The sequence below is a fragment of the Tarenaya hassleriana genome, unplaced genomic scaffold (assembly GCF_000463585.1).
Source record: "Tarenaya hassleriana unplaced genomic scaffold, ASM46358v1 Cleome1, whole genome shotgun sequence".
NCBI lineage: Eukaryota > Viridiplantae > Streptophyta > Magnoliopsida > Brassicales > Cleomaceae > Tarenaya > Tarenaya hassleriana.
Window position 1 is genome coordinate 8,603,017 of NW_010960187.1, and position 21,228 is coordinate 8,624,244.

Below are 21,228 nucleotides of genomic sequence, written 5' to 3' on the forward strand. Positions count from 1 at the left end.
CAATTGGGTGTCTCGAAATCGAAGCAAATCGAACCGAAAAATTAGTTATCGTTCTCGAACCGAACCATCAAAAGTATAAAACGGTCATTTTTTTAAAACTCAACATCCGAGAACCTCCAAAAACATGGAAATATTATTAAAAAAAGTACATTTTATAATAGTAACTGAAATCGAAACAGACCGATCGAATATAACAACCCATTAACAACGAAACGCCCATTCCTAATTGATATCATGTTTATGAAGTATTTTTAATAAATTTGTATATTAATACGTGATTTTGCATATAAACAATTATATCCTACAATTTTAAGTGGAGAGAAAAAAATCATCATAACATTTTAATACGTATATAGTTATCCTTGTTAGAGTAACGAAGAAAATGTCATCCTCAAAGCATGTGTTTATTACTCTTCTTATCATAGTCTCACTTGTTGTGACGGTTCAATCATCAAGTATATTTTTTATCTATTTCTTTTTGAAACCATAACAAAATATTTTTTATTTTAATATAAAAATTCTTTATTTAATTGTTTTCACTACATTGGAATTTTTTAAATAGAATAATCAAATTTTAATCTTTAAATATTTTTTTATTTTGATCGAATTGCAGGCAACGTGAATCAAGAAGAAGAGGATTGTTATTGGGCAGGACCATGCAAATCCAATCCGGATTGTAATAAACCGTGTGCATCAGCTGGACCCCCACCACATTTTACGAGGGGATTATGTGAACCTCACGGTCCTTCTGAAAACACTGAATGTTGTTGCGTTTAGATTTTACCAAACTAAAATATGAATTTAGTGGTTTCCTATGGATTTTTAAATAAAATTATCCTTTATATGAGTTCAACCTCTCATTATCATGTCTTATTATTAGGGGTGGGTGTTACAATTGGGTGTCTCGAAATCGAAGCAAATCGAACCGAAAAATTAGTTATCGTTCTCGAACCGAACCATCAAAAGTATAAAACGGTCATTTTTTTAAAACTCAACATCCGAGAACCTCCAAAAACATGGAAATATTATTAAAAAAAAGTACATTTTATAATAGTAACTGAAATCGAAACAGACCGATCGAATATAACAACCCATTAACAACGAAACGCCCATTCCTAATTGATATCATGTTTATGAAGTATTTTTAATAAATTTGTATATTAATACGTGATTTTGCATATAAACAATTATATCATATACATTTTACATTCTTTCAAATTGATACCCGAATGTGAATTTATTAAACAAAAAATGGATTTGTTTACAAGTCGAAATTTGCATTGGAATCTAATGGGTCAAAAGATATATCAAATCTACTGATTTAATATAATTCTTTATTATTAATTTCTTAAATTACACGGTGATCGCATACTATTTTTGGTTCATTATGTGGAAATAAATTGAACGACAGTTAAAATTATATAAATTTTATTTATTTACTTATTTGCGAGTATGTTTAATTATTTGGAAGTATCCATTGTATACTACAAAATTATGGTAAAGAAATATTTGGAAGTATCCATTATATCTCTATTCGAAATAGGATGGTGTATTTCACTAGTACTAATGTAGAAACAAATAATATTTATTAAAAATAATAATTACATTGATTTGGCATACATTATTTTTTTTACTTCGTTGTGGTGATTTACGGTACACATGGAGGACGTTAATCTTATCTCGTTTTGTTTCCATAAACATTTCTAAAAAACTTGGCAAAATATCTTCTTTATAAATAAAATGTTGACAAGATATCTTTCATATTCATAACGAAAATTATTTATTGATATATATGTATACGATTGTATTTTTGGTCCATCAAATGATATTATTACCTTTTTAAGAATTTTTTCATTTGATTAGTTTTAAAGGTTACACCTTTCTGTCTATATATATATCAACTCCTACAATTTTAAGTGGAGAGAAAAAAATCATCATAACATTTTAATACGTATATAGTTATCCTTGTTAGAGTAACGAAGAAAATGTCATCCTCAAAGCATGTGTTTATTACTCTTCTTATCATAGTCTCACTTGTTGTGACGGTTCAATCATCAAGTATAATTTTTTATCTATTTCTTTTTGAAACCATAACAAAATATTTTTTATTTTAATATAAAAATTCTTTATTTAATTGTTTTCACTACATTGGAATTTTTTAAATAGAATAATCAAATTTTAATCTTTAAATATTTTTTTATTTTGATCGAATTGCAGGCAACGTGAATCAAGAAGAAGAGGATTGTTATTGGGCAGGACCATGCAAATCCAATCCGGATTGTAATAAACCGTGTGCATCAGCTGGACCCCCACCACATTTTACGAGGGGATTATGTGAACCTCACGGTCCTTCTGAAAACACTGAATGTTGTTGCGTTTAGATTTTACCAAACTAAAATATGAATTTAGTGGTTTCCTATGGATTTTTAAATAAAATTATCCTTTATATGAGTTCAACTTCTCATTATCATGTCTTATTATTAGGGTGGGAATTACGATTGGATACGGTTCACATGCAGTGTTCAGGAAGAGATCATATAACTATAAGTGTGCGCAGACACGGTGACGGGGGATGCCACGACTTGGTACAAAAAAACGTTTTATTTAGAATGAATGTTCCATCTCTATTTTCATAAATGTTCATATATTTCAATCCAATTAATTATTTAGTTAGTTTATTATGGCCGCGTATTTGTATAGAATTATTTACGAAATTAAAAAAAAAAAAAACAGACTGTCACTTAACTCGATTAAAAAATGTTGATTTTCCACCCATAAAATCAGTTCATTATAGGTGAATATATATATATATATATTATAATATTTGGATATTGATTACATAAAATCTGCCATCCATGGGCTACGCAATAATGATCACTCATTATTCCAACTAATTATATAAAACAATACAGCTCAACCGAAACCTTTATGCCAAAGCATGTTATATATATATATATATATATATATATATATTAAAATTCCAACTAATTCAACAATAATAATCAATACTCCTAAAGCAGTATTGGCCCCAAGAAGGGGAAAAAAAGGCTAAGACAACTATTGGAATAAAGCAGAGAAAGTAAATGAGATTAACAGCTAGCTAATCATAATTAAGTAACTGTGTTATTTTACTAATTGCTAATTTACTAATTATTACGTGGAATTAAAAAAAAAACACAAAAATATCTGAGGGGGGAGGGGACAGAGATTGTTGGGTGGGTACTTGCAAAGTTTGGACAAAAATCATTGACAAAGAAACAAGATCCACCAAACGTTTTCTCCTCTTGAATCTGTATATTTATCTTTTCAAATTAGACAAATCACAAACCAATTCATCTCCCTCTTCTTCTTCCTCCTCCTCTCTTCAGATAAACCCTCTGAGTCTGGTCTGTTTCAGACAAGAGCGCAACAATGGCGTTCGCGGGAACTACCCAGAAATGTATGGCTTGTGACAGAACCGTTTACCTCGTCGACAAGTTAACCGCCGACAACCGTGTTTATCACAAGGCCTGTTTCCGGTGTCATCACTGCAAAGGAACTCTCAAGGTAAAGCGAAAGAATAAATGAAAAGAAAAGCACAGAACTTTGGTTTTGATTCTTGTTTCTCTATCCATTTTGGATTCTGGGTTCTCTTCTCCAGTGAAAATGGTAGACAGCTTCTGGATAGTTCTGATGAAGATGAATGTCTGAGTACTGTTTTCAGCCTAGGAAGGTAGAATCTTGGATTTGGTGTCTGGAATACGGTTCAAATACAGATGAATCTGATGTGAGAGAGATCTGTTTGCAACTCAGGAAGTAGAACCTTGGATCATGGGTTTGGTTGGAATTTTGGAAATGTCCGATTTTTGGATCCAAGAAAGATGAATCCAATGAGAAAGATCTCTTTTGCAGCATAGGAAGTAGAATCTTGAGCTTTTTGGTTTGGTCCGGAGAATTTGGAGTGACTGAATATTTGGTTCAATGGAAGATGAATCTGATGTGACAGATCTGTTTTTTTTTATGTTTGCAGCTTAGCAATTACAACTCCTTTGAAGGAGTTCTCTATTGCAGGCCACATTTCGATCAACTCTTCAAAAGAACCGGAAGTCTTGAGAAAAGCTTCGAAGGTGAATATCCGAAACAAAGAGACACAAAAAAAAACGTCGAAAACGTGAAAACCATTACACAATCAAGAATCTAAAGTTGGTTCTTGTTAATGTTTTGAATATATGCAGGGACACCGAAGATTGTAAAACCTGAAAAACCAGATGGAGAGGTAAAATCCTGCACGACAATACCCGTGTTCTTGAAGATCTTTTTAAGGTTCTTGTTTCTCCTGATTCTCTTCTCACTGTTTCGAACTGAGGTTTTGACAGAGGCCTGCAACGAACAAAGTGTCAAGCATGTTTGCTGGAACCCGAGAAAAATGCGTTGGCTGTGACAAAACTGTGTATCCCATCGAAAAGGTCAGAATCCAAAATCTCTACAAGAAATTGTGATAATAAAGTGTAATAGATCGCCACCTGAAATAGCCATTGGGAAATATCATCTTGAAGGTTTCGGTTAATGGAACTCTGTACCATAAGAGCTGCTTCAAGTGCACACATGGAGGATGCACCATCAGCCCGTCAAACTATATTGCTCACGAGGGCAAACTCTACTGCAAGCATCACCATGTTCAACTCATCAAGGAGAAGGGGAACTTGAGCCAGCTCGAGGGCGATAATTCCACTAAGGAGAATACTGCTTCTTAGGCGAATGAATTTATCGCCCTCTTCTGCTTCATTTATCGGTGTCTTTTCCATAAATATGCTTATCAGACTTGCTCTGGTTTCTTGAGATGGAAAATGTGGTTGTATGCTTCTGAGAAATTCTCTGTTTTTTCGGCCATTGAGAAGCTCTGCTTCGCTGTAAGCAATCATTATCTGGAACAAGTATCATCATCTTCTGCATTATTTGTACCGGCATTTTGAATCCTTTCTTGTCACCTGTCACCTGAGTTTCAAGACAAGATGACATAAGGCACAGACACCGAGTTTTCATCAGACATGTTTATTATAGTGATGAATGGTGTTTTTGTGGGGGGTAACTTGTTATCGATTGAAGCACTTTGTTTAAGGTTTTGAAGCCGAGAGAGTCGAGCTTCAGGAAGAACGAAGATTACCCTTTTCCTTTGAAGCTCTCGGAAAAAGTGAAGAAATCAGCCCAAAAGAACTGTCTTCGAACAAAAACCAGAAGAAAAGGTCTTTGGTTATTAGTCTTGTGATCACTCTGCATATATGATCCTAACTGACAAAATCTTTTAGGTGGAATAAACAGATGTGGTATCTTAAGATGGAAACTGTTAATATGATCCAATTACTTGGGCACAATCCTGAGTGCTTGTCCGAATTTCTGAAGGCCTTAGTTTCTTCATCTACAAAGCTTTGTTCCTAAGGAGATTTCGGGTATTGAACCCTGCATGTTTGCAAATGCAATTGCTGAACTGCTTAATAATCTCTTCTTCCACATCTTTCCTTCTCTTCAGTTCTGCCTTGAAATCCATCAAAACATCCTCCTTTTCTTCTACAATCTTCCCCTATCTTTGAGATGATCGAGAAACTTTTACAACTAAAGAGTCACATACAAGAAGATTTCCGATGCGGTAATCGATGAGAGGAGTGGTTACATGGTAAGGTTCTATGGGATATATGTCCAACATGGAGAATGAGATCCCCTTCTCGTATTTCTATACGGATAAAAACTAGAACTTGAAAACCAGTTCATCACTATAATGCAAAAAGATCATCAGAAACCATACATCCTGAAACAACAATTTGAAAAGATTCCCTGAACCTATGGTGAATTACTAAAAAAGGAAATCGACCAAGAAAATTTCACTCAGTATTTCCAATTAACAGGAAGAGAAAACCCCATTTATTGAAATACAACTGTAGCTCAAAGGTTCAACAGATGCAGAGGTTTCGCTGAACTAAAGACCTCATCAGAGAGGCTATACATCCTACAACCACAAGGGAAAATAAAAATACAATACGATATCTTGATGATAGTGAAGAGGAATCTACCTTCTTATGGAAATTAAGAAGTTGATTTCTGGTTTGTGCATCTGAAAGCAAGCACGTGGCTTTCCTCGTCATTCTCTCATAAAGTGTTTCCCAATGATCTTTAGATAAAGAAGTGGTGGCAGTAGTTGCTTTCCGACCATCCAATACCTCTAAAAATTGTGTTTCCAGGGCAGAAAGAAGGCTCGCAGTGATTTCAGTTGTACCAATCAGTAATTTTGAGGTAGGAGATTCTTCATCCGTGACAAAGCTCTATCAAATCGACAAAAGAAAAAAAACTTGAACCGTGTTTATCATTCATAGATTCCAAGCAAATCACAGTGGAAAAGCACATTACTTACCTTCAATGGGAATTGAACGTTCTTGTGGATATCTCTGCAGCTGGCAACAGATTCGAACAACCTTTTAGGGACTTCTTTCATGTCCACTGCTTCTAGTTTGAGCTCAGAAATCTTTTCCTTTAGTCGGTTATTCAGAAGTACTTGTTCATTATGTTTTTTCTGAGAATACATGAATTGACGCACAAATTATCAAGGAAGCAATCCTATAAAAATTAAAAATATCAAAGATATACCCCAGGCTCAAGGCTCTATCCAGTGATTTTGTCGAGTGAATAAAAAAACCTCGAGGAACACATACAATTTTCAACTTAATCCAAAATACCCTCCTTTTGCTAAAACTACTTCTGCACATAACCTTCTCCAAATATGATTATATGACCAGATATGATTATATGACCAGAATGACAGTATGGTCACATAGTGGTCACATTGGTCATAACATTAAATGTATAAGGGAAACATACTTGAAAATTCCTGAACTTGTAATTTGGTGTAATATTAATTCATGAACTTGTAGGTGCGACTATTTATTCTCGAACTTGCATTTTTTAACACATTAATTCCTAAACTTGTTTAACAGTTTCATAATCGTCCATACCACTAATTGACCAACCAAAACAAAGTATATGAATTATTGTACTCAAAAATGCAAGTTTAGGAATTACTGTGTTAAAAAATGCAAGTTCAGCAATTATTGTGTTAAAAAATACAAGTTCGGGAATAAATAGATGCACCTACAAGTTCATAAATTAATATTACACCAAATTACAAGTTCAGAAATTTTCAGGTGTTTTTCTCAATGATCACACCAAGTCACCATAGTCACATCTTGCATATCACACTAATCACTTGGTGAATCTACCATAAATTTAACGTTATTACCAATGTGACCACACTGTCATTCTGGTCATATGGTCACATCTGGAGAAGGGTATGTGAAGAAATAGTTTTAGCAAAAGGAGGGTATTTTGGATAGAAGTCCATCAAATTAGGGACTAAATGTAAAATGCGACTAAATTGTTAGCTCAAATGGGCCGACAATACTGACCTCAAGAGTGTCCCTCTCCCTGGTCAGCAATTCAAACCGCTTTTTAAGATCTTCCAAGTCTTCTTCGTCATTTCCATGAAGGCTTTCCTAAAAGAGCAATAAACACATTGAGACCAGCTTCCAGCATATACTGCATGTGCTGAAACTCCTCACCAACAACAAGAAAGTGATAGTAAAAAAGGTTAAGTAGCTGCATAAAATTTGGACAGGCTTCAGGTAATAAGTGGAATGATGTTTTAAAGATAGATAATTCTTAGAATATGAAGAGCTGAAAAAGAGCCAGTTTCGAGTAAAACTGTATGTTCCAACATAAGTGGTACTGTAAAGGAAAACTAAGAATGAACCAGAGAGAACGGGAAAAAAAGCTTGGAACATTATATGCACTCAGTACTGTTCTGTAAGACTTTCATACGCAACATATTTGATTTTCATGGACATAACGTACTCACCTTAGTTGTGGTACTTGAAGGAACGGATAGACCTTTGACAAAAGGAGCACACTGGAGCTTATCAAGATCTACTACATAACCTTTGTTCATTTTCATCCATGTGTCTTCATCGGCCATATTTCCAAAGGAATCAACCAGAGGGCTAAAATCAGACAACCCTGAATAATTTGACCGAGCAACAACAAAGGATTTGGAAGCAGATCTAAAGCAAGGAGTATCTGGGAATTCTGAGCTATCATTTCCATAGCAATTCTCATCTGGTGTCTGTCTCTCACTGATGAATTCCTGCAAATGAAGGCAGTAAATTGAACAAGTCATTCACACAATCAGAGACACAAGAGTATCAAACTAGCTTATACATAGTACTTTTGTCTACAAAAAAAAAACTAATGAAGAGTGATAAGTTGTCAAATCATAAAACTCAATGCTCAATGGTAGAGATTGTGGTTATGCTTGAACAGAAATCAGGAATATGAAAGTATGCATTATAGTCTTAGAACTTATGTCTAGTTTAAATCCTCAGAAAGACGTATAGATGAAATGGTTACGGAGCATACCAAAAAAAAAAAGTTTAATGGAACTGACATTCCCATCTTGGAACAAAAAATCCGTACCTCAGACTGGTTCCTCCTAAGGTCTGAATTTGAGACAAGATTATTGAAATCCTTGATGCAGTGTTCATGTACCTTCCGTGTTCTCCTCTCTCCTTTAAGTTGGGTTTCGGGTCTTTCACACTCTAACTCATACTGAGAATAAAACAAAACAATTGAAAAAAGGTTTCTTGTTCTTAGTCTCCCCCTTACAGAGAATTCTGTTAGCGGTAGGAAAACTTTGAAAGAAAATCTACCTCGAGCATCTGATTTCTTAACTTTAAGATCTCTTGTTCCAGAACCTCAGTATGGGATCCCTACACATTTTACCAGTGTCAATATCCTTTCAACTAATATATGTGATTCAAAATATTAATTTCATTATCACCTCTAGTTTCATCCGAAGCTCTTCAATCTCTAACCTTTGCCGCTTCAATAAAGCTGCATCAGTCAAGATCTGATGAAGCATTTCAACAATGTCAGATTTTGTTTGGTTAAAATGAGATATAGAAGGGACGCTAAGCACATGGGGGAAGAGAACAGGCCTAACAGGGATATGTTTGGAAAGGTGGAAACAGAAAACATATAACAATGGAATACTGATAATCTATACAAACCTCCAGATTTCAAAAAAATAATAATAATAAAGATTCATATGCAGATCTCATTCACTTGAGCACAGTTGGTGATTATTTTGGCTCTGCTGGCAAATTGGAGAGTTCCTTTTGATTCCTCAATATGATCCTACACGCATCAGCATGATGTCACCCGATGAGTCATATATCTTGCTGGTTGTCCCCAGAAGATCAATAAAAGCAAAGTCAAAGTACCTCTTCTGGTGCAATAGTGCATATGATACAGGTCTTAGCATTACCACCAAGTGCAGGTTGAAGAATACGAGTCAGCTTGCTATCACGGAATGGAATATGTGCCCTATAACAAGGATGTATCAAGAGGAGTTGAGATATGGAATGTATGTTAAATGTTCTAAAATCAAGAGTAAGAGATACCTTTGCTTTGCACCATCACTTAGTTTATTGATGACATTTCCAAGAATCATTAAACTCTTATTAATGTACTTCCCTTCCTTCAATCGTACTCCATCAGCACCAGTTTTAGCAATTCGCTCAGAGCCGGCCAAGTCAACCAAATTCTATGATCCATTATGGAAATAGAATGCACCCAGATTTGAGATAAGAGAAGTGGCGAACTTAAACAAGATTGTAATAGGAAAAGCTTTTTAAAAGTGCCCTTTTAAAAGATTCAACCAAATAGCAATAACTGACCAAAACTGAGACACGGATAGCATCTGAAGAGTTGTTTTCTTTTCCCTTGCTCTCAATCACCTGTCATACCACAGATATGGCATCAGAATACAGACTTTGGTTTGAATCTAGGTTATATCCACAGCTTTTGAGTCATTACCATTCTGAAGATTGTGTGAGACCTGCTACTGTGTATGTTCATAATTGTTTCGCCAAAGTGCCTATTGACTACAAAGACCAAGAAAACCATGTCAGATACAATTAGAACAAATAAAATTTTGAGAAAAACAGATACTTCACAGTTTTTGTCTGGCTTAACACCTTCTCCAGAATCAATAAGCTTTAGAATCTGCTCAGCATCATTGACAATTTCCTCCTTGAGGCCCATGACAAATATTCCACGCTGGAAACAAAGAGAAGCTTGTGGGTTTGATCATTCCAGAAAAGCTAATGGAGAATATATCCACTCGTGAAAATAAAACCAACCTCGAAATGTTCATGGATTTGCAGTTTCTGGTTCTCAACAGCTAAAAGATCATTGATTTCTTCATTGTAAATTTCCATATAAGAAACCCGGATGAGAAACTCTCGCTCAGATATCTGGGCAGACAAAAAGTGAAACAGATGAGTCAAGATTTGATTTTTTTACTCTCTAGAAGATGGAATTCTGGTCATTTAACTCTGCACCTACAGTATTTATTCGCTCGAACACATCTCTGACCGCCCTGTGAATTATTCCGGGATCAGATTCAGGACCCTTCATCGTAAACGTCTTTCCACTGCTTGTCTGTCCATAGGCAAATGCAGTACCTGCACAACATTGCACCAAAACCGCTGACTCTCTGCATATGTGCTTCCCAAATTTAGCACAGTGAAACCACACAGCATGTGAAAGCCTGTAACTGTATAACATCTACTGGGAGGCACAATTCTAGTAAACTTAATAAACAATCAGTAAAGCAAGAGTCACCTTGAAAAATCAAAACTTTTCTGAAGAAAAAGGCAAAGCATGAAAATATTGACAGGAAACACCAAAAAAATGAACTCTAGGTGTTACAAGAAACCCTACAGCCAAGTTGGAGAAGAAGACTGTACCCCATAATCACAGATTCACATCCATAAATCAAGTCCACAAAAATTGTGGGGCATAATATTCACACAAATAATGGAGCTTCGGATTACCGTTGAAACCATCGACTGCGGCATGGATAATATCCTTGGTGAGTAGCTCGTAAACTCTGGTATTCGTACAAGTTTCGTCGAATACATGATCTACAAAAACCAAACACCGCAATCTGTCACAACCCACAAAACACAATCGAAACAAAAACCCAGAATTCTACTTAAGAATCAGAAATGCGCACCGAAAGCGTAAGAGACGTTGGAGATTGAAGTGTCAAGTGACTTGTATAGAGAGAGATGCGTTTGTCTTCGACTTTCCAGTGGGCAGTTTGATTTTCCGGAGACTTTCCCGCCGGCGCCGGAGTGCCTCACAGCGACACAGATCTTCTCCATCCGATCTGAGAGTGCTTTGGCCTTTGTTCTGAAGACGCCTCTTCAAAGGGGGTTGTTCTTGGTGCTCTTTCTAGCCGTTGGGAAAGAATTTGAAAATCCCCCTACCCTAATTTTTTTTTTAAAAAAAAGGGCTTTCTAAATTTCAAACATGAACTCATTCAGATTACGGAATCCAAAATACCCGAGTATCTGATTTGATCCGTTTATTTGAAATGTGGGTATCCGTCTAACGGTGGGGGATAAATAAGTCCGGAGACAGCAAAGAGGATTTGAATTTTGCCGAATTCGGGTTCGAGTTTGGGTCAGCGACCACTCGTCGTATCAAAGGGTAATCTTAATCCAAGGGACATGAGGACAAAAGGGGGCGACGAGGTTCGGAAGTGAATCCTAGGATTAGATATATATTTATTTTACGGATTTTCGTCGTTTTAAAGAACAGACAGGTTGAGGGCGATGCGGACGAGGGGACCCCTCGCCTTGCCTCCGACAACTCACCTCTGCCCTCGCCAGTCGCCGCTCGTTGGGCACGTCTTTCATCTCTACCCGTCTCTCTTTCCTCGCGATCTTGTCGAACTAGACTCGCCTCTTATCGGCCGACAAAATAACGTGGGGATATCTAAAACGTTTTGAGCATCTCACGGACATCCAAAGCTCCACCGATACTGGTACGATACGAGGATGGATATTCCGAACTCCGAAACCCGATCAGTTACCCGACCTGTATCCACCCATTACTATAAAAAGGAGAAGTGGTTTCGTGCATAATTCCTCACTTCCCGTAAAACACGAAAACGAATGCATACGAATGCGAAAAGCCCTTCGAAGGTTATCCCATTGGAGATTTTCTCACATGTTCACCGGAGGAGACCCCTGAATTTGAAACAACAGCTGTTCAGTTGCAGATAAAAACAAGAGCAGGAAGGAAGTTTTCCATTGTTTTCAATGGTCACCTTGAAGAGGAGATCGTGAGCTATGGAGTCCCATGGCAATGAAATGGACATCAAACAGCACTTCAGAGGGAACATCATCTCATCTTCGTCCGATGATGCCGAAGTAGCCGCAGCTATCGCTTGTTTCGCTGCTACCGTTGCAACGGTCGCCGCTCTGTGGAATATCGACCCCAGTCCTATCCTCTTCTTCGTCTGCAACGGCGACATAGGCCCTACATCTACCCCGCTCTGATCTATACATATATAGACACACACACATACAAAGTTATGCGAAAAACTGTTACTTTACATTAAACATCGCATTGGAAAACAACGAGATAGATGAAAAGTTACGGGAAAAGAACGAGATTTGAGAGTTGGAAGAGTACCTATAACACCGGAAACAGCTACTTCTACTTCTCCCCTTCCTCCGGGACCCCTCATATAAAGTCTATCCGCTTTACCCGTGTTATGTCCGAGCGATAGAAGACTCCCGAACCGAGACCTCCCCGCTGTAAAAACCAAAGAATAAATAAAACCCATTTACGGATGTCAATAGATAAGGAGAGTAGCATCCGGGCAAGAACGAACAAAGCATACAGAAGGGGTGTCTATATATATAGATGTAACATGTAAGGAAAGCACGCGGTCATATCGGGGAGGAAACCTTCATAGGCATCTCGAACCATGTGATAGCTGACAAATCCAGAGAACAGAGTAACCTGCAAACCACACATTCGATAACCCGCCTCGTAAAATTGAGGATACATCTAAAACCATCTTTCCATGGAAAATACTGATCTTTAACGAGAAAACTATTCCATATATGCATTTATTTCAAAAAAAAAAGGCTGCTAAAGATCGATGAAGAGACAAATCGCTAGACCTTGGCATTTTTCATCCTTGAGGAGTCGGAATCGGTATTTGCATTGTTAGCATCTTCCCCTTTTTCACTTGGAAATGCAGCTCCATCATGGGCATTAAGAAGCACACAATAGCAGTGATCTTTTTCTGTCAAAACCTGCAAACACATACGAGAATTGCAAGCATTTTAACAAACTAGTGTTTTTGAATCCTTTGCATACTACCCACCAGAAAAAAAAAAGGAAAGAGAATGACTAAAAGATGTAACAACAAGAAGCACAGCAGTTGTGTGAAATATCATTACTTGAATCCATTCCTGAAAACCGAGTAAAGAGTCATGCAAAATATCGACCACCCCGTTAATTGGGGATTACGCATGCATGCATTTTCTGCCCTTAGTTTCTTGTGGCAAAAGAGAATTCATGCCAAACTCCTCGATAGTATCAAAGGGAAGTCAATTTCACGGTGAACAAAAATGTCTAAACAACTTCAGAGTTCAGAATCCACTCATGGGTAGAGAATTTCCTCAAAGATAAGGAACTAACAAAAAAATGCACAACTGAAAATCCAAAAAAGAGGGGAGGAAGAAAATATATTACCACAGCATCAAAGGTTGAGTCAAAATCATCAACTGCAAAACTAATATCCGGATAGGCAGGTGTCGTCTCGTCTCCCTAGGTAAACGATAATGGCAACATCAGAACCGAACTCACAATGGACAACCATAGCTTTAGATGAATAGACAATACTTGCCTTCTTCGAGTCTAGATGAAAATTAACACGGCTAGGTGAGGCATAGACGGTTTTTACAACCTGCAGGAGTTTAAGATCATGTCAGGCAATTAAGATCATTGTTAATACACAGAATATGAAGCTGAAAAGAAGAATAATAGAAGCGGGAGTCATATTCCATCTCTGATCCTTGTCTTAATTGATGATTGAACTCTATAAGGATGAAAGTATTTTGAACAAAACATGGATATAGGTTTAGTCATTTCATTCAAAACAAGTGCTATGAAGCCATACGAATAGACGTTAACTCGAGATGGAATAATTTCATCAAACACTCAAGATCTCTAACCTTGTACACAGGGGATAGTGATGTGTCCCTATCTGTTTGATAACTCTTTAGAGCCTCATGACTGAAAACACCACCAACTAGGTGTTAACATAGTAACATTGCAAGTCAAAACAAGGAATTATTGATGCAAATCGAGGAAGCATGTATAAACAATATAGTACGGATATCAAAGATTACCTGCAAATTGCCACTGTCACAGTGAACGACGTGTGAGCAATCATATTCAAATAAAACGATTTCCTCCAATCAACGTCGGGAAGGCTTTCACCAAGGATCTCGTCTAACTGCTTCATAAAGGGTGAGAAAATCATTACCATGTGTTTACAAAGGGATTCCTTATCCAAGGGATCTATTTATGAGAAGAAAACGTGATTGGAGGGACAACAAGTCGAAGATATTACAACTTATCAAAGTTTCCATCATTATGAACAAGTAAAAATCATGTTTCATTACCGCTTTCCTCTTCACGTACGGAATTCTATGTTGATATGTGGATTTGTTTTTTCTACAATGTTTACCTTAGGTGCCCACCTGCGCACAAAGTAAGGGGCTGGAGCTTCCTCATTTTCGTTCAAACCATATGGTTTACAGCTCTGCAAAAGTATAGAATATACTCTGATATCAACCAACAGACATGAAGGGGAGCCTTGGCGCACCGGTTAAGGTGTTGCCGTTGTGACCTAGAGGTCACGGGTTCGAGTCCTAGAAGCAGCCTCTTGCAGAATATCTGCAAGGTAAGGTTTGCCTACAATACACCCTTGTGGTGGGACCCTTTCCCGGACCCCCGCTCAACGGGGATGCTTTGTGCACCGGGCTGCCCTTTATCAACCGACAGACATGATAAATATGATACCCTAAGTTTTATAATGTAGAGATTAGACATAGCTACTCGCCATTTTCTTCACAAAAAACAGAAGATCGTCGTCTTGTCGTCCCCTTGATTCGTTGCCGCGAATGAAATACACATCAAAGATTCCATGCCAGAAATTCGAGTCCATTTCTACATCCGAAGCATCTTTCTCATTAGCTCCGAGTTTCCCTAACGACTTTGAGTGCTTTCTTACCATACTCAGGATTTCATGCCTGAAAAAGACATTAGGTCAGGCAGTGAAATTTAACCTTAGCATCCCCAAAGAACCACCCAAATTCTCAATAGGAACATCACTACATTAAAAAGGAATTCCAGGAGATACAAATTCCATGAATGCTGAACTAAAACTCCAAATTATTATATTAGATTTCAGTATGCAATCACCATTTGATGATTGATGAAGAACCTGCTGAGAATAGGTAAGCATAAACACAAACAAAGTCCATCTTTCATCAAAGGAATAGTAAGCAGAGGATTGATTTATCCCAAAAAACACTAACTTACAAGCTGCAAAACTAACTTAGAAAAATCCACCGGATCAAGATCCTCCGAAGCAGAAGTAAGAGGAACAATTCATGTAATCGCAAAGTGAACATCAAAACTGGAAATTTGCATGCTGGTCTAAAGAAAAAGACTTCAAATTTCCTGCGAAGGTTGACCCGGAAAACTTGGAACCAACCACACGATCAAGCAGGGAAAAAAACCCCAAAAATGTCCACTGAGAAAGGGATCAAAAGATCGAAAAAAGAAAGAACATGATCATTCTCTTCATTTTTGTCGGAATTTTGTCCTTGCCTTGAAGGAGTGTCTTCTCCATCGCTGAGCATTTCCGCCCAATTTCGACGATTTCTTCTCCGATCAAGACGAGAAACCCTGCGACGATTTCGGAGATGAATTGGGGTTTCTGCTAAAGCTTTCTGAAACCGTTTCGCTTAATTCGATGAGAAGAAACTGAGAGAGAGCTTAATTCGATCTGATTTGCTTTGGCGTAGGCGATGCCTTGGCTTGTTGCGTGGGCGGAGAAGACGACCCACAGTGCTATAAATTTCTTTCGAAAATGACCCCAAAGAAATCAACATTGAATAATAACCTAATCTATCAGATCACAAAGGCTTTAAAATATTTTAAATTTACAATCAGAAAAAAAAAATATAACTTGAACAAAATGACAATAAAAAAAGCACATGTAATAAATTTATCATTTATATTTTTAATATACAATTTATTTAGAATAACGATCACAAAATTACGATTTATATATTAATGTGATATAAAAAGGCGATTTATTTGTCTCTATAAAACTATTATTTTTTAAATATTATTCCATCCAGATTTTGCAAAATGAATCATTATTAAGAGGACCATCATTTTTTTTCTTTTCTCTTTTTTTTTTTTCAAAATTCCAAGTTTCATTTGATCAATCCTTTTCTGTAATCATTTTTTTTTCACCATATCTTTTAGTTATCTTATCTTTGCAATATAATAAAAGGGTCTCTTAATAAAGATTATGGGCTCTAATCCCATCGTGGAAATGGATGATATGACTAATGATATCTTAAAAAAACCTTTTATCAGAAGATACTCTCATATATATAAACTAAATGTTATTTCTCTCTCAGAAAATCTGATTAGACGAAACTTGTGGGGTTGATTAGTAAAATCTAAGAAATGTGGCGTCATACGGTAATAATCCAAAGAAGGTTGGGTTAAGTAAAAGCCAGAGGAGATCATTTATAAGGCGGCAGGGCATTACCCTTTTCTAAAACTAATCCTATATATACCGTCCTCTAAATATGGTGACCGAAATAATCGTATAGTTACATAATGATCACATTGATCATAACATTAAATTTATGGTGATTACACCAAATCACAATAGTCACACCTTACATATGATACTAATCACTTGGTGAAATCATCATAAATTTAACGGTGTGATCAATGTGACCATAATATGACCATATAGTTATTTTAGTCACATAATCACATTTGGAAGAGAATATATGTAGAAGTAGTTTTAACAAAAAAAGAGGGTATTTTAGATATTTTGTCCGACGGAGAGACCGAAGATTCCGAAAGAAAAGGAGGGTTCAAGAGGGCAAGAACGTATAGGGACAACTGATGGACAGGTTTAAAACATGGTGATATATTTTTGTAAATAACAACAAATTCTATGGATCATAATCATATTTTCGCGTATAAAAGATTTGAAATTCGAATTTTGAATATCTTAATCGAATATGCTCGATCTCATCTTAGTTATACCTCTAGTACCCAAACTTGAAGCCATGTCCCAGACATACATATAATATACACACACACAAGGATGCCCAACCAGTGTCCCTCTGCATGGCATTTGATTGTGTACGTACGTATACGTATACGTATACGTATAAGAATACGTAATACGTGTAGGGTGGTAAAGTACGTAAGGCCTACCACTAGCACGAAAACCATTTGCCGTGTCATCGCCAACAAAACCATCAATTCACATTCAAAAAGCCAACTGGCAAACTTTTGTTGTTATATATATATATATGTGTGTGTGTATGTATGCCCATGAAATACTGAGGACCCCATCCGCATCCACTGGACAACTACTCACATTGTTTGATTTTTTTTTTCTTTCATTTTCCGAAAAAAAAAAGTTTTATTTCTTATTATTATTATTATTATTAAGATGTGACAAGTTTTGGATCTTGTCTCTTGTCAATGAGACTTGAACAAGATAAGTTAGTTTGTTTTGGGGGGTAAAAATATCACAGTGTGGATATATTGTTTTTTTTTATATTCCGGTTTGGGGTTATTTTTTTAACAAAAAGCGTAAATTGATATATTGATTTTTGTATTTAATTGGGTTTGATTTGCTTTAAAAATATTTCTTTTGTAATGAAATTTTCATGTTCATTTGAATATTTTAATTATTTTTATATTTAGTTCAGATTTTATAAATTATATATGTCAAGAATTTAAGAAAAATTAATTCTTAAGAATTGTTTGTTTGGTGGGTTTTAAAACTTTTACTTAATTAATTTCTAACTTTTATGTTATCTTTTAAGGTGCGTATTTATTTACAAATCTGCAAAATATCATCCGAATCCATAACCTATGAGAGGGTTACCATCAATTTGAATGATCATCCTAAAAGGCTTGTTCATCCAAAACTTTTTTTTAAAAAATGATATACATGATTTTCCCACCAAAGAAATAAATAGATAACGAGGGATGCAATTTTACTGCAAGAATTTTTTGAAATATCGGGTATTAAATGAAATCTCTAAAAACATAAGACGGTCGATTCATTCACCCTTATAAATACTAAATGCAACACAAGATGGGAGAATTAAAAGAAAGTTTCTCCTCCTCTAAACCCTTATAGCCAAGAAAGAGAGGGAGAAAAAAAAAACAACACATACACACCCAAAGAGCGTTTTGTTCAAAGCCAAAAGCTTTTGTCAAAGAAACCCATATCAAAAGATAACTAATTTTCGGGCGAAAACCCGAATTCCAATTACATCAAAAGCAATGGATTTCGAAAACTCGGGATTCAGCGAAGCAGGAGAATCGGGTTGGACGACGTACTTAGACTATTCTTCGAGTTCAATTCACCGTTTCGATAGTTTCATCAATGGAGGAAGAAATCTTGCTGGAGATGATGAATATGAAGTGGATCTATCCATGGTTTCCGACGCTTCCTCGGGTCCAAGATTTTACTGCGAAGACGTAGAAGAGTTCCTCCAAGAAGACGTGTACTGCTCCAAGAACAAGAACAAGAAGGAACATGAGGGACAACAACATAGGAGGAGGTTTTATTCTTGTCTTGACGACACCGCAAGCTCTTTGGTATACTATACGCGTGTGTGTGTGTGTGTGTATATATCCTTCAAATTCTTGATAACTTTGGTCTTTGTAATGAGTACCCATTTGGTTATAATTAACCTCACGTGTTTAGTATGCCAAGAACATTCATGGGCTCAGAAACGAAGTTTCGAGGCAGCAAGCGGAGGAATTTTCACAGAGAACGTTCAAGGTTCGATTCGAATTACTTTTCTCTCTCGAAGTAGAAAATTTCCATATGTACGTATAAATACGTATGAATACGAGAGGAGTTTGTGAATGTACGTGTATACTCTTTTTATAAACAGGAGAATCCGGCAGCGAACGTGAACTTGGATTTCTTCCAAGCATCACGTAATGGGAAGTTGGCTTTGGACCATCTTCAAGGTTATACATATATATGTGTGTATATATATATATATAGTATTTTCCTCTTTTTTTCCTAGATAATTTTGATGTTATATTTTAGTTCGTACTAGCTATAAATTCAAGATATTATATATATACATATATATACATATATCGTATAATTCGCACTCACATTATAAAAAACTATATCTATTAAAATGTTTTAGCATGAGAGAACACACACACACACACACACACACACACACACACATATATATATATATATATATATATATATATTCGATTCGACAACGTATTCATCAATTTATCACACGAAATGTATTTGCAGGTACAAACGACAAGCGGAAGAGAAGAGGTGCAAAATGATTTATTGTTGATTACTATGGGCTTCGGTTTGTAAACAAAAAAGAAAAAAGAAAAGAAATGATGAGTTTTTTTCTTTGCTAATTAATTGTGATGTTAATTATTTTGTTAATTCTGTGTTGATTTTGTTATTATTCTGCAAAGGTAGACAAAAATAAAAGGAAAAGAAAAAGAGATCATACCTATTTAGGTGTTTATTAATTGCTGGATATACAATAAATTAATATCTCAAAGAATTGTAACTTTAAATCCAAAACCAGTTGACTTAATATCAAATCTCTCATTAATTCAGTATCACATGATAGATATACGCATATGTGTGTGTGTGTATATTTGATGAGACAACCTTGTTCGGTTTTTATAGGTTTATCAATCAAAACATTGCATAGCACGACTAACCGAATATATATATGCATATATATATAAAGAGTATAAATTAATAAGCATTGATATTTACATAAAATTGTCCGTTGAATGTACGATGTGGTGAGAACGACCCACAAAATGAAATGGGACACTAATGATAGTCATCACATTAAATGTTTGGAACATATTATTCATTGATATTTCACGGCTAGCTTATTTGTGATATATGCAACCACATATTGTGGAAGGGATTATACATACATACATACATACATACATATATACATACATACATACATACATACATACATACATACATACATACATACATACATACATACATACATACATACATACATACATACATACATACATACATACATACATACATACATACATACATACATACATACATACATACATACATACATACATACATACATACATACATACATGCATCTTACATACATACATATACATACGTACAAACATACATAGACACATACAAACACATCACATACATGCATACGTACGTACATACATACATACATATTATCGTAACCTACTTCCGTGACGATGAAGCTGTGCCACTTGTGAGTGGTTCAATTTATGTGTACTATGGTTTTGATCCATGTCGGGATTAGGGAACAATGGATTTTACGAAACGTTTCGTGGGTTTCTTATGTCGTGTCTCCTTTCGATTCGAGAAGACATTCTACCAATAAAAATTTCGTAAGAGGCTTTCGACTTATTGCTATGGATATCTGCTTCATTTACGCACACACACACATACATATATATACACACATAATGTGTGTTTATACTATATATATCAGCGATACGCTAATTTATATATAAAGTATTGAAAATTTGTATTTATTGATTTACAACAACCAACGTGGCTATAAGTATACACACTTTTTCTTCATATTGATCATTTTGAAACAAATTGAAATATTCCATATGATTGAAATGCATCTTTGTAACTAAAATATGAATAGTAATACATTTTTTTTTGGTTGCATGAGTAGAACACTATGTTGATTTTTTTTTTATAAGAACGTTGAATAAAATTTTTAAAAGACAAAACCAAATGATTTGCTACCAATTAAATTCTGAATTATTTTAAAATTCTTTATATTTTTGTGTGGTTTTAGTTGATTTTCTCTTTACATAAGTCGTTTATTTTATTTTTATCTATTACGTCGATATTCTCACTATACTCAAATAAATGAAAAATATCACATTTAATTTTATAAATTCAGAACAAATTTTGGTTATCCAAATTAAATAAGCTTC

At 35.5% G+C, this 21,228-nt stretch overlaps 3 protein-coding genes and 1 pseudogene across 5 annotated transcripts; 2 read left to right on the forward strand and 2 right to left on the reverse strand.

The window, feature by feature from the left end:
- Positions 1–3,248: 3,248 nt before the first annotated feature.
- Positions 3,249–5,006, forward strand: LOC104819915 (LIM domain-containing protein WLIM1-like). The gene is made up of 5 exons (XM_010550215.1): positions 3,249–3,546; positions 4,010–4,106; positions 4,215–4,255; positions 4,356–4,445; positions 4,536–5,006. Exons 1-5 carry the CDS (start codon positions 3,412–3,414, stop codon positions 4,731–4,733), a joined length of 561 nt encoding a protein of 186 aa, XP_010548517.1. The 5' UTR covers positions 3,249–3,411; the 3' UTR covers positions 4,734–5,006.
- A 97-nt stretch (positions 5,007–5,103) lies between these two features.
- Positions 5,104–11,766, reverse strand: LOC104819939 (annotated as a pseudogene).
- A 152-nt stretch (positions 11,767–11,918) lies between these two features.
- Positions 11,919–16,048, reverse strand: LOC104819922 (uncharacterized protein KIAA0930 homolog). Of its 2 annotated transcripts, none has more exons than XM_010550244.1 (12): positions 15,790–16,048; positions 15,017–15,206; positions 14,642–14,716; positions 14,301–14,407; positions 14,124–14,184; positions 13,796–13,855; positions 13,642–13,716; positions 13,065–13,199; positions 12,846–12,900; positions 12,568–12,690; positions 12,200–12,432; positions 11,919–12,119 (listed from the first exon to the last, which is right to left on the reverse strand). In XM_010550244.1, exons 1-12 carry the CDS (start codon positions 15,819–15,821, stop codon positions 12,096–12,098), a joined length of 1,170 nt encoding a protein of 389 aa, XP_010548546.1. In that variant the 5' UTR covers positions 15,822–16,048; the 3' UTR covers positions 11,919–12,095. The 2 variants fall into 2 exon arrangements, with proteins under 2 accessions (XP_010548546.1, XP_010548530.1); XM_010550228.2 differs by having other exon boundaries at positions 14,301–14,410.
- Positions 16,049–18,348: 2,300 nt separating this feature from the next.
- Positions 18,349–19,664, forward strand: LOC104819947. 2 transcript variants are annotated; one of them, XM_010550275.2, is made up of 4 exons: positions 18,349–18,837; positions 18,947–19,024; positions 19,140–19,218; positions 19,529–19,664. In XM_010550275.2, the coding sequence occupies exons 1-4, from the start codon at positions 18,520–18,522 to the stop codon at positions 19,564–19,566; spliced, it is 513 nt and encodes a 170-aa protein (XP_010548577.1). In that variant the 5' UTR covers positions 18,349–18,519; the 3' UTR covers positions 19,567–19,664. The 2 variants fall into 2 exon arrangements, with proteins under 2 accessions (XP_010548577.1, XP_010548569.1); XM_010550267.2 differs by having other exon boundaries at positions 18,349–19,024.
- The last annotated feature ends 1,564 nt before the right edge of the window (positions 19,665–21,228 follow it).